At 31.3% G+C, this 14,142-nt stretch overlaps 1 protein-coding gene and 1 long non-coding RNA gene across 2 annotated transcripts; one reads left to right on the top strand and one right to left on the bottom strand.

Annotated features, from left to right (window-relative positions):
* Positions 1–1,255: 1,255 nt before the first annotated feature.
* Positions 1,256–4,168, top strand: LOC110881400. Its single transcript, XR_002559716.2, has 3 exons — positions 1,256–1,446; positions 3,062–3,125; positions 3,744–4,168. It is a non-coding gene; the product is annotated as an uncharacterized LOC110881400 (long non-coding RNA).
* A 6,002-nt stretch (positions 4,169–10,170) lies between these two features.
* On the bottom strand, positions 10,171–13,711 carry LOC110881407. The gene is made up of 2 exons (XM_022129679.2): positions 13,529–13,711; positions 10,171–12,597 (listed from the first exon to the last, which is right to left on the bottom strand). The coding sequence occupies exon 2, from the start codon at positions 12,595–12,597 to the stop codon at positions 10,354–10,356; it is 2,244 nt and encodes a 747-aa protein (XP_021985371.1). The 5' UTR covers positions 13,529–13,711; the 3' UTR covers positions 10,171–10,353.
* Positions 13,712–14,142: the final 431 nt, after the last annotated feature.

Raw genomic sequence — 14,142 nt, 5'->3', positions numbered from 1 at the left:
TTATATTTTCTAGATATTCTTTTGAACTTTTTTCTTTTATGTTATATTCTTATCAATATTTTTTACATCAAAATTTAATCTAACTTTATTCTTATAAGTATTTGAACTTGTATATCTTAAAAACCAAAGTTGATGGGTTTACACCGGCTTTGGTTGGCCCTTTTACTTTTGGAGTTGTCTATTTTAGTCTCTTCTATGTTTCTACTACCCCTCTACTTTGGCATTTGGTGTTTTTAACCCCTATATTTTTACTAATTTAATTTTTCATAAGTAACTTTTGTTTGTTAAATTCTTTTTTTTATCTCTATCATTCTTTTACTTAAAAAACATTTTGTACGTGCATATTTTTATGTACATATCAATATAAATTTGAGTGCGTCTATGTTTTGACGTAATTTTTTTTAGACAAGTCAGGTCAAATATAATACGTTTTTGTTTAAAACCATTTTTACGTTCATATTTTTATATATGTGTCTGTATCAATTCGAGTTGGTATACGTTTCGATGTAAACTTTTTTAAGAAACGAGTCATGTGACTCATGTCAAATATAATACGTTTTCATGCTTATTTTTATGTATGTTTTCATAAATTTTGTTCAGAAACGAGTAGAGTCAAATTGTATTTTTTTTCCTTTTTTAAACCTCTAATATATCCCATAAAATACGTATATAATACGTTATTATTATCCGGTATTAATTCAATTTACTTTATGTTTTGATCCAATCGCAATGCTTATATAGGTTATACCGAGTTCATTCGAATACGTCGAAGACACACGTTTTCGTATGGCTAACGCATCACATAATATTTGGACTAATCCATTCGATATTTGCGATGTGCCCGCGCCGCAACGCGCGCGGGCTTATTGCTAGTTTTAATAATATGTATAAAGAAAATATTACTATTTAATATTATTTTATAGCATGAACAATAAAAATATTATTATACTAGTTTACAAACCCGTGTATAGGGTTGAATCTCGAGAAAAAGTAACCATAAATTTATATATATAATTTTTATTAATAAAATGACTTATTACATGAAAAAGCTAAACAAAATAAAAAGTGATATTTTTAGCTACCCAAATCTATCTACTATAATAAAAGAAACCAAGTTTGGGACACATGTCACTCAAAGAGCCTCTTTTAATTAAATGGGGAGTGGATACGGGTAAAACTCCTGACCCATGAACAACTTCTGGATCCTATATAATCTCTTGTTATAACCCGTACCCACGCCTTTTTTCCCATCATATCCTCTTTCCCTTCTCATCTTCTATCTAAAAACCTAATTTCAAAATCCTCAATCGTATGTTTCCATCTCCATGATCTGATACAGCCAAATGTTTGTTATGCTGTCGCAGGGGATTCACCAAGTTCAGCCGTACAGATTATTTGCAGTGGAAATCTGAAAATCGTATCGTCTTTGATGGTGTTAACGCCAAGGTATATCATCCCTACCCCTGCCGATATCTCTTGATCATTAATAAAAGTTATCAGTTTTATGAAATCTTCTTACTATGCTTTTTTAGTTGAATTACATTAAGGAAGAAAGACAAAATTTAGTTCCCTGCTATCCTTTTTAGTAGATTATGATAGAAAGATCCAAAATCTCTTTGTTAGGTTGTATAATTGTTAGTTTTATTGTTTTTTTCTTCAGTTAAACCATATTAAATAAAAAATTATACCAGAAAGCAAAAACTAAATCATGCCAGGTAATCAAACTTTGAATATGCAGCACATTCAAATCATATATTGATGCGAGCTGCAATAATGATGTTATAATTGTGGTTGCTCATAAAGTAACAAAAAATGTTATAATTGTGGTTGCTTAAAGTAACAAAATTCCAGTTACAACATCTCATTTGCTTTCAAGAAAGATTAAAAAAAAAAAACAGATGAGGATTTATATCCAAGTGATACCTCAACTCCCCTGATGGATTTACTTTAAAGAAGGCAAAACGCCTATGGCAAAAAAAAGGGTACAATCTTTTAATTAGCAAGGAAAACAAAATTATAAAAGAAAGATATGATTTTTCAAGAATTCTAAGGCTTTTTTGGTTTTTTAACCGGTTCGGTTAATAACCGGTTTTTTCAGTTAATCAACCGGTTTTCCCTTTTTTTGTTTATTCGGTTAATCAGTAAATCGGTTAAAACCGGTTAAAAAATTGGTTAATAACCCATTCCACTACTAAATATCATTAAGCTGTTACTACTCTAATGGTTATTAACCAGTTTCGGTTTCGATTAACAAACGGTTATAATGTGCACCTCTAAACATGGTCCTTAGAAACAGAATCGAACATTATTACTCTTAATATAACCCGTTTGTGTTATATATTTAAATCTCTTTTTGAAATTTTCATTCTCTCAAATAACACATTTCCATTTTATTAGAAAATACTATTATTGAATGAAAGACGATTTATGCGATTCTCAAAGAAATAAGTTTTTATTAAAAGTGTCATTTTTTAACTTAGAGAAATTTGCTCAAATTTTATCATTTAGCAAGTCAAAAATAAGCAATTTTTAAGAACCAGTTATTAAATCATACAAGATTGAGCTTAAAAATGGTTCAACCCATTGAACCGGGTTGTACATGACGGTTGGTTAATGGATTATACTTTAGAATTGAATATGATGATTAATAAAAATAAGTAGATGCCGACGTATTTCAGTTTAATGTCGGTTTAGCTGTTGTTAAAAGCTAGCCGAGAGTCACCAACCAGATTCGACCAATATCAAATATCGGTTTATACACCGAACCCATTTTGACCTGCCCCTACTTCATACCATGTTCCATGGTAGCCGAAGAAACATGACCCATTGCAACAGGTCCTGGAACAAAAACAGGTCGGTCGTTACATTCACCAAAGGAGGTCTGAGTCGAAAAGGCAAGTGCTACATTCTTTGCAATGGTCATTCCCTTTTAATGATTTAGTTAATATATTAAACGTTCTAAATAAATATAATTATATAAAATATATTTATTAATCAACATAAGTTGTGTTTGTTGTTTGGTGCGAAGATTTATGATATATATGTTTTTTTTGTTTTATAGGTCTGCAGGGATAAACATAAGCAGCCTCGGATTTGGCAGGATGTTAGTCATGTCAAGGGGTGAGGTATTATAACTACACTTGAATGATTCTATAGTCTTGGGGTGTGTATTTCCACATAAATCACCGAGTTTCTTTCCGTGTTAATCATCGGTAAGATCAAGGGCGACCCGGTTGTTGCTAACAAATAAATAGTACATAATATTGGTATATAAATACCATCTAATTTTGAGGGCCTGTTTGGCTTATATTTGAGCATTTTTTTACCCTGGATTGTCGGCATAAGTCGCATAAAGTTTGAGGAGATATTTTGTCCCCATTAATATTACAATCATGCTTTCCATCTTAGATATAACTTATTTATAGTTTGAGATAGAAAGGTTAAGGCTCAATTTGCATAATGACAGATGACGTGCAAGCCTGCCTTCTTTGTGTGTAGAAGTTTCTTTATAATTTGTTTGTTGTTGGTTTAATATAAAACATAAGAAGATTAAAAAAAATAATAATGCTATCATTGAATCCAATAGTATATTCACATGATCAGAGTTAGTTTTTACTTGAATGACATTGAATATCAGTTTGTTAAAAGAAATCAACTTGAAATTATTAATTATATAGTAATAGTATTTGTCTAATAATTGGCATATTATGCATGATGAGTGTTTTGGTCTTTATGGTTATCAGTTTTGTGCTTAAAGACGCTCCCTCGCATATCGTGAATGATCTTCCGTTAAAGCTCCAAGGTTTTGTCCTCAAAATCAGTGAAAGGCAGATATAAATAACACAAAGGCTTAAGAAGTTGGAAGAGAACTCAGAGTAATCAAAGTTTGTCCTCCAAGGTTTTGTCCTCGCAACTATATTAAACTACAGATACAAAGAGTTTCCTTGGCTTTGGCCGGCTAGCTGAAGAGTAAAAGAAATAGAAATGATGATTGCCATTTGCACAAAAGTAAAAAATGTAAGTCATAGTCATGTTACTCTTTCATTGCCATTTGTAAACTCAGTTTTTCTTTGATTGTGGAAGCGGCTGGTGTACACTTCCATGGAGTGGTTCTCATGTAAATATTCCCACTTCACAGTTTTTGATTTAGTTTTATAATATTTTTATACACGTATCCTAAAATAATGGCATCTTTATACATCTTATTTTCTTAAAGTTATGCCTCTCTACGTTTTTTTTCTCTAAAATGGTATCTTCCTCTGTAATTTTAAAAATTACATGTTTATTGTTGAATTTGCACATTAGTCCGTTGATTATAAAGTAAAGCTTCATGGAATTTTCATTTGTTAAACCGCGTGTATACGCGGGCTCTAACCTAGTATAATTTTATATTATTTCACCTCTTTTGAGTCAATATACTCCATGTAGTTTAAGGCTATAAGACAGTAACAATAAAAAATAATGATAAGACTTCAAGTGTTATTAAAAATAAATTGTACGCTGTGAGTTTTAATAGATAAATTTTAACTAAATTATACTATGTGTATTAATGATGTAATAAATAATTTGATAAAAATACTATATAAAGAAAAAAGGATAATAGACGTGATACAAATATCATCCTAATACAAATAAAATATGCGTTAAAATAGAACTAAAGTTATTAAATTATAACTTTGAGGCTCAAGAGAATCACTTACTTTAATAGTTGTGTTAACGTTCTGTTATTACAAATTATGTTTCTAAAAGGTTTTTATTTTAAGGTTTGAGATATTTTCTATTCAAATTAATATTATTTTGTAGTGTTAATGTTAATGTAATATTACTTAACATTATTTATTATTTTGTGGGAAACATAAAAAATAGGCGATTATGTGTGGTTAATAAAGAAGATTTTTTTTTAAATGAAAAATGTTACTCATAAATCTAAAATAAATTACATCCTTGACTAGGTTTGTATCTAATATCTTTCTAATAAGAGACATATGATAAGTCTCTAACAAGTAAGTTAGCCCATATTAGAAATAACAAAGAAGTATTAACCCATATTTTTAGAATTAACCCACGATTTAACCCATGGCATAACGGTTTTTATGTAAGGTAAAATAACGTAAATATAGAATTAACCCACATTTACGTTATTTTACATTGCGAATTGACTTGTTAATTCTTTTTATTGGATCATGACAACCCATTTAAGATTTTGGTATATTTTAGGTTACTTGTTAATATCCTAGACCCCGTTATTACAAACTTAGGTAACTTATTAATGTTTGTATTTATAAACATATATTATAATTAAAATTAAAATTTTGTATTATGTCTATAAAAATACAATCATGTTATTTATGTAAAGTCGTTTACCAATAAGATTTTAGTATATTTATATTTAAATTAAATCTATACATATAATAAAGTAAATCATCTAGGGGACACATGTCGCTCTATGAGGTGATCTCAATAGTTTTTCCCGCCTAAATAAATAGATATAGATAATATTTGTTAATAAAATTTAAAAATATATATATTATTTTAATCCATAAATTTTATCTTTTACCCTAAACAAATTGATATAAATAATATTTGTTAATAAGATTCAAATAAAGAATATATCCTAAACAAATAGATATAGATAATATTTGTTTATTTGTTAATAAGATTCAAATAAAGAATATATTATTTTAATATATGAATTTTATATTTTACTATTTTTGTTCCATTTATATTTATTCAGTCTTTACTTTATGATAGGGATTAATAAAATTGAATTATAATAAAATAAGCATAGGTAACTCATGGCATCTACTGATGTTTTAGATTTTTAATGTAAAAATATAAGTGAAAATACAAGTAATAATTTTATCTTTTTATCTTTTACTGTTTTGTTTTCCATTTATATTTATCCATTTTATTATTTGGTATATAAAATTAAATTTATTCAAAACGTGCAATACACGGGGTTTTTTTTTATATATAATTTTTTTATTATTTAGTATATGAAATTACGTTTATTCAAACTGTGCAAGACACAGGTTTTTTAAAGATGTTCCCTTTTTTTTTGATATATAAAATTTCATTTATTCAACCCGTACAACACATGTGATTCATAAAGATATATTTTTTTATTATTTAATATATAAAATTACATTTGTTCAATCCGCGTATTACACGAGACTTTTTAAAGATATACAAACTTACACTTATTATTTGCTATACAAAATTACATTTATTCAGTCCCTGCAATACACGTTGTTTTTAAAGATATAGCATTTTTATTATTTGGTATATAAAATTAGATTTATTCAACATGTACAATACACGAGTGATTTTTTAATGATATAACTTTTTATTATTTTCAATTGGGTTGGGATGCATGTATTGATACCAAGACTTTTCTTTTCAATAAGTAACGCACACAATTGTAGTAAAACTGAGTAAAAAAAAGAATAAAAATAGTTGCATATTTCTTTAGGGAATATTGGATTTCAATAATAAAAATTATTCGTCGTTGGTCGCCAATAGTCTCAACTTAAAAAATAACCATTGGCAGTCCCAATTATTAACATAACAAATTGATATAAATAATATTTGTTAATAAGATTCAAATAAAGAATATATCCTAAACAAATAGATATAGATAATATTTGTTTATTTGTTAATAAGATTCAAATAAAGAATATATTATTTTAATATATGAATTTTATATTTTACTATTTTTGTTCCATTTATATTTATTCAGTCTTTACTTTATGATAGGGATTAATAAAATTGAATTATAATAAAATAAGCATAGGTAACTCATGGCATCTAGTGATGTTTTAGATTTTTAATGTAAAAATATAAGTGAAAATACAAGTAATAATTTTATCTTTTTATCTTTTACTGTTTTGTTTTCCATTTATATTTATCCATTTTATTATTTGGTATATAAAATTAAATTTATTCAAAACGTGCAATACACGGGGTTTTTTTTAAATATAATTTTTTTATTATTTAGTATATGAAATTACGTTTATTCAAACTGTGCAAGACACAGGTTTTTTAAAGATGTTCCCTTTTTTTTTATATATAAAATTTCATTTATTTAACCCGTACAACACATGTGATTCTTAAAGATATATTTTTTTTATTATTTAATATATAAAATTACATTTGTTCAATCCGCGTATTACACGAGACTTTTTAAAGATATACAAACTTACACTTATTATTTGCTATACAAAATTACATTTATTCAGTCCCTGCAATACACGTTGTTTTTAAAGATATATCATTTTTATTATTTGGTATATAAAATTAGATTTATTCAACATGTACAATACACGAGTGATTTTTTAATGATATAACTTTTTATTATTTTCAATTGGGTTGAGATGCATGTATTGATACCAAGACTTTTCTTTTCAATAAGTAACGCACACAATTGTAGTAAAACTGAGTAAAAAAAAGAATAAAAATAGTTGCATATTTCTTTAGGGAATATTGGATTTCAATAATAAAAATTATTCGTCGTTGGTCGCCAATAGTCTCAACTTAAAAAATAACCATTGGCAGTCCCAATTATTAACATATTGGCCTCCAATGGAACCTGACTAACAGAACCCTAACGTCGTTAGTCTCTGGTCGCCGGAATAACGTTTTTGGCCGGAAAACTCAATTTTTTGTCCTAAACCTCTTTGTAACCTTATTACTTATTTTAGGAACTTTTTTATACTAAAAGCCCCGATTATTGGGTCGCCACTCAACATTTTCGTTTAAAACCTTTTTGTAACCTTAGATCGGACCTTTTAGAAACCTTTTTCCGGCGACCGGAGACTAACAACATTAGGGTTCTGTTAGTCAGAGTCCATTGGAAGTCAATATGTTAATAGTTGAGATAACCAGTAGTTATTTTTGAAATTGGAACTGTTAGCGGCCAACGGCGAATAGTTGAGATTATTAAAATCTAATATTCCTTTCTTTAGTTCAACTTTTTTCAAGTTTTGTTGGTGTGAATCTAGATGACTTTATTTTTTATTTTATAGTTTTAGGAGGTTTATCTCATGAAATTCAATGTCATTAGAGGTTTGTCCTATGAAATTCAATGTCATTAATGACAACTGATGAATTTATCATGTATGTTCATTCAAAACTATCAAAAGTAGATTAAAATTAATAAGTATTTACAAATAATAAATTATACTGTTTTCATTAATCAACCCGTGTAACACACGGGGCCATAACCTAGTATATAATATATAAGATGTTGGTATATCTTATTGGATGAAAATTATTTTATACATTAATTACACTAGGTTAAAACCTCGTGTATTACACGTAATTTTATATAGTAAGTATAAAAAAAGTTACATCTTTAGAAAACCCGTGTATTGCACAATTGAATAAATATAATTTAATCGCATAACACATACATTCGTTAAGATATGTTTTAAAAAATGAATTTCAATGTACTATTTATTTATTATAACATGCTACTTTGTTTTTTATTTATTATTAGGTTAGACACTTGTGTATCACATGTGGTATAACATTTTACTTTGTCCGTTTTTAATTATTAGGTTACTTACATGTGGTTAGATCAAAGCTGAAAATATAAGAGATAAGTGGAAAAATAAAATAAAAGGCTATTAAATAATGAAAAAATAAAAGAAATAACTAAGAAAAAATATTTAAATAAATAAATAAATAAAAGATAAACTAAAAATTATGATTTAATAATATATTATCATAAGTGAAAGAAGCGGGATAACTACGATTTAATACTATTATTTATTGAAAATAACATAAATATTATAGTTAGATATAATCTAATATACATTAGTTATAGAAAAATAGATTATCTGATATTATATATAGAAAAAAGAAAAAGTTAAAGTAGTTAGATATACAATTTTATCTATGCATATTTTTGTTTATAACCAACCTTACATGCCATAGTTATATTGTGATTAAAAAAAAAGGATAAGTGCACGGTATCCTTAGCCGCGGAGGGGATCTCCCCTCCCAGTTCACTACCCGACAAAGATCCCTGACGGTAAATATCCTCTTGTCATACTCGAGTGGGATCGAACCCAAGACCTCTCCGTATGAGGGTCCCCGAGAGACTTAGCGAGGATGTCGGTGGCCACTGGACCAAGACCCAGTGGTTATATTGTGATACAAAGTTAACCCTTTTATTGTGACCTAATTAGAACACTCTTGAAACTTGATTACTATTCTACAAAGTTAACCCTTTTATTAATCAACATTAAGTTTCACATCCCATCCCAGCCCAGCTCATCTTTCTTCGATTTCTACCTTCAGCAACAAAATCAGATTTCTATTTCAATTCAAACAAAGCTGATTCACAATCAACTTCTACGAACAAAATCAACAAATTTGATCGATAACAAACAATTCTGAAATCTCTATAATCAACACAAATTTCGATTGATTCGGTTTCTATACAGATAAGTTCTACAATGATCAAATTTCGATTATGAGAATATCTCAGATCTTGAACAATCAAACTAAAAAACACTGATTCTAAATCAACTGAAATTGATTGGATTAATCCAAAATTTGACCGAAAACCAATCACAAAAACAATTTGTATAACTTCAAAATGATCCAAAACAAACTGTAATCACAGCTAAATCAACCGGATCAGTTCGAAATCAATCAAAAACACTTGACACAAATCAAAAATTCGTCTGAATCAATCAAAAATCTTTTAACAATATTCGAACAGAACTTTTTGTATTAACTGTCTGACAAATAACTGAACAATATGATCACTAAATGTCATTCTATCCGTTCAAAACGTTCAACTGATTTTGTTTTCTGTTAACTGTTATAGTTGTTATCACTTGTGCATCAAATCAAAACAAATCATCAAACACCTATCGAATCTGTTCAAAATTATCACAATATTAACCGTCAATCACCTGTTCAAATCGAAAATCTCAAATGATACGGTTCGTGTCGAAACCCGACAAAATTGCCCCTTGATGTGCAGTCACTTTAAAAAAAACATTTTTAAACCAACCCGACCTGACCCGAACTCGTTTCGACCCGAACCCATTTTGACTCATGACCCGACCCGACTGCCAGGTCTATCGATAACACATTTTAGTAGCCCCCGCCCCATCCTGTTAATTTAAAATTTAAACAAGGGACAGGACATTTGACTTTCAAGACCAACATAAAATAAAATAAAAATGAAAAAAACATACCACTAATGACAGTACGACACAAAATCTAAATACAAGAACCGGAATGAGATAAAACATTGTTTATTAATTTAAGAAAGTTGCAAATAGACGACTAAATAATTAAAAAGATGCATGTACCAGGTCATTGGTGCAAAGCCATCTAAGACCAACTTGGTTCAATCCACACGTGAGGATCGATATAATGTTTTGTTCCCATGAAGTCCCCAAAACTTTCTTCGATATCTTGTCCATTGAACGTGTGATACCGTCTTGTTGTGAGAGAATAGAACACTATCTTCCTGTTCTCCGAATGGATGCGCGGAAAGTAAATCTTGTTTGCCATTTCAGGCATTTTGGCTTCGACACAAAGGCATGCTTTACCACAAATATAAATCGCGTGCCGTCCTAGACTCTCTGTTTTCTCCCATTTTGTTGAATCATTCAGCTTGAATACCTCAACGCACTCTCCAAACTCGCCCACAATGACTAGTAAAAGTTGTTGATCACATTTCGTTAGGAAACTTTGTTTAGGAGATACACAACTACTTCTCGGGCCTTCCCGCCAGACGTAATCTAGGTTGCCAGCAATTGTGAGACCACGTACTCCAGTGTAAACTAGGTTGCCAGTATCTATGAAACCAACTCCTCCATTGTTATACAACGCATAAAGATTTTTACCATAGCGTGTTGCAAAATGCAAGGTGTGTGAGTCGCAACAATACTTTAGATGGAATCTACGCCAAGATAGTTCCCGAGCTACAAAGTGGACATAAACATGCCATTCGGTACGTGTTGTAAATCCAACAACCATGCAATCGGATGCAGTAGGAGGCGCCGAGAAACAATAGGTGTCGAAATAAGGCGCGAATGGAAGCTCACGGGTATCACTTGTGAAGGGGTTAAAGAACATAAGGGGTCCATCGTGTCTACGTATCAGCAGCCAACCACCCATGGAACAGTGTATTTGCACATTGCCAATTAATTCTTGAGGTGTCTTTATAAAGTACTTGTCACCAAACTTCGGATCGGTAAAAGAGATAACGCCTCGATCTTTGTCCAACATCATCAGCCATGGTGAAGCTAATGAATAGTTCTGCAATCTCCCTCCCTTACTCCATCGGATCATAGGTGCTGCTAAGTGACACAGCTTGCATGTAGCACGGAAGTTGAGATATTCGATGCCAACACAAAACCCCATAATCGTCTTCAAAACATCCAATGGAATGTTGAGAAGGCGTGACCCGATATTCTCTTCACGTGTTGCAAGGCTCATGTTATTACTGTCAACCTCATCATCCCTCACCACCACCTCATTTTCTTGTTGAGACTTGATTTCTCCAGGTTCACCTTGTTGCCTGCAGCCGAACAATTTTGTTGGCAGGACAAGAGAAGGCATAGAAGATAAGGCTATGGTTTTATTCTTGAAGTCGAATGAGTATGTTACTTTGGCGGATTTGTCAAGAAAGTGTACATAACCCCCCAACTCTGAGGCAATTGTAGGGCTGTAAAACGCGGAGCAATCATGAGCAAGATCCAAAAAGAATGTGGCGTCATTGAGATCTTCCACTTGTTCCCATCTTTTATTAGTCATGTCCAGTTTAAACACACACACGCCACCAAATGATTGCTTCTCCACATGTCCCCTCTTATTAAGACCTAATTTAATGCAGAACAATTCTGTACAGCATCCTTTCAGAAAAACAACGGAGTTCGGACAATCATACATGTAACGATACTCGTAAAAAGCCGGGAGTTTCAAGCACGGCAATAGGCTTATCACAATTCCTTTATCCTTGACCACAATATCAAGGTGTATCACAACACGATTACCAGGCACGTTATTCAAGGCATATACATTACCATTGCAACAAGTTAGGCAGTATAAGATACTATCACAACCTGCTATGCTCCTCATCTGTTGAGCGTATGACATTTCGACCCATTTTAACCTCTTTCTTTTACAGTCTAGCCGACAGAAAAAAAGGGTGTATTCTGCTGCGGTTACCATGAAAATTGAACCTGGATCATCGGGAGGGGAGGACAAACAACATTGTTGGATGGTACCTGAAGCAAAAACTCCATATGTATCTGAACATAAAACTGCATATTCCGTAATCAAGCGGGGAAGGCATATGATCTTAGAAGTCTCGGGGTTCCAAAGGGACCACATGTCATTGTGTGGATGGTTGGAGAGAATCACCCAACCATAGAAACACCCCCGGATACGTCTCCCGAGTGGCGAAGGAATTCGACACCTGCGTTGAGTGGGCGGGTCACGCATGGTGTAGACGATATGGTCTCTGTTGTCGTCTTCTTCAAGGTTATGATCAACCAACCAAGGATGGTTTGAAGATAGAGTGGGTAATTGATCACATATGGAAGCACAAGTATGCTTCTGCTCCATCTGAAAATGTCCATAACAGAATTAAAACCCTCAAACTTTAAATAAAAACATATAAGCTTTAGAATGCAATCAGTAAACCAATAACGAGGTTTGAGAAATTAAGCATCCAAAAAGAAAGCACACATATTTTACTTCGTTCTAATAAGTAACTCTTCAAGGCAAAAGCAACTGATTTTAAATTTGCAACTCAACTAATTAACTAGAAAGAATTAACAGTTTAATCAGACATCCAAAAATATGAACGTAAACACACATATTACACGAGTAAGCATATATCCATGAACAGATATAATTGATTTCCACAATAAACAAAACGGAGTAAACCTCCATATCTAGAATTAGTTGAAGCTTCAACCTATATACAAGAGTTGAAATCGATTAGATTACCAGAAATCAAATCAAAAGGAAATTAACATAATCGAATACTTATTCTCAAACAAAACCCCGTCATTCGCATACACAAGTTACAAAAGCATAACTTTTTCACAAATGTAATCGAAAATTCATAAATTATGTTTAAAATTGACATATAATTGAACAATGTATAAACAATTAAACTATGCAGTAAGAAGCCTAGGATTGACTGTTACAAATCATACTTATATCGTTGATCATTTAAAAGCGTATAACAACTGTTTGTTAAAATGTCACTTCCACCTAACAAACACTAAACACATGAATTTCAAAAACCTAGTTTACACCGTAAACACAAGGAGTGGAAATTTAGTATTTTCCGCCGTGTAAACAATTACTTAGAAACCATGTTCGTCTCACTCGACAATTTACTGTGTATGGTTCTTCTAGGGTTGACAGTTACAAATCATACATATATCTTTGATTACAAAACCTAAGTTAACTGATGAAACAACAATGCAAATTAAGTAAAGTATGGTAGTAGAAACTAACTAGAAATCGGTTGAAAACTACTAACCGATTACGAAAACTCGCAGAGATAGTGGAGTGATCGTCCGGTCCAGTCAGCGACAGAGATGAAGAGTCGTGTGGTGTGGTGTGGTGTGCAGAGTATGTATTGAGGATTGATGATTAAGGCGGCAGATGGGTTGGAGGATTGGCAAGGGGTTTAGTGGGAAATTTGTCCCCGAAAAGGACTCTTGGGTTTGGAGAAGTTGGAATTTCTTTCTTTTCAAAAACCCTTTTGTTTTTTAATTTATTAAGGGGCCGTTTGACAACATCTGAATGGTTAAGTGCTGAGGTCTGAACCATTAAGAGCCTATATAATGCTTAACCGTTTAGAGGCAAATGTCTGACCAATTCAGATTAGAGGTCTTAACCATTCAGGTGCTGTTTGTTTTTGCAGACATAAATTGTCTGCAAGCTGATTTCATCTGTTTTTATATCTGCAACTGAAGATGTGGTTTGAAGATCTGCAAGCTGAAAATATAAGACTGTTTGTTTTATAACCTGATAATGTCTACACATTCAACATCCAGCATATCCATGATCCAACTCACATCAACTCAACCCCTGCTTCTTCCTCTCGATGACTGATCGGAGCCGGTTAATCGGCCGGCCACACCCTCACAA

The sequence above is a fragment of the Helianthus annuus genome, chromosome 1 (assembly GCF_002127325.2).
Source record: "Helianthus annuus cultivar XRQ/B chromosome 1, HanXRQr2.0-SUNRISE, whole genome shotgun sequence".
Lineage (NCBI taxonomy): Eukaryota > Viridiplantae > Streptophyta > Magnoliopsida > Asterales > Asteraceae > Helianthus > Helianthus annuus.
This window is presented reverse-complemented; position numbering and strand designations above follow the sequence as displayed.

Bases quoted from the DNA above. Each gene is read 5' to 3' on its own strand.
- LOC110881407 (XM_022129679.2), bottom strand. From the start codon at position 12,597: ATGGAGCAGAAGCATACTTGTGCTTCCATATGTGATCAATTACCCACT.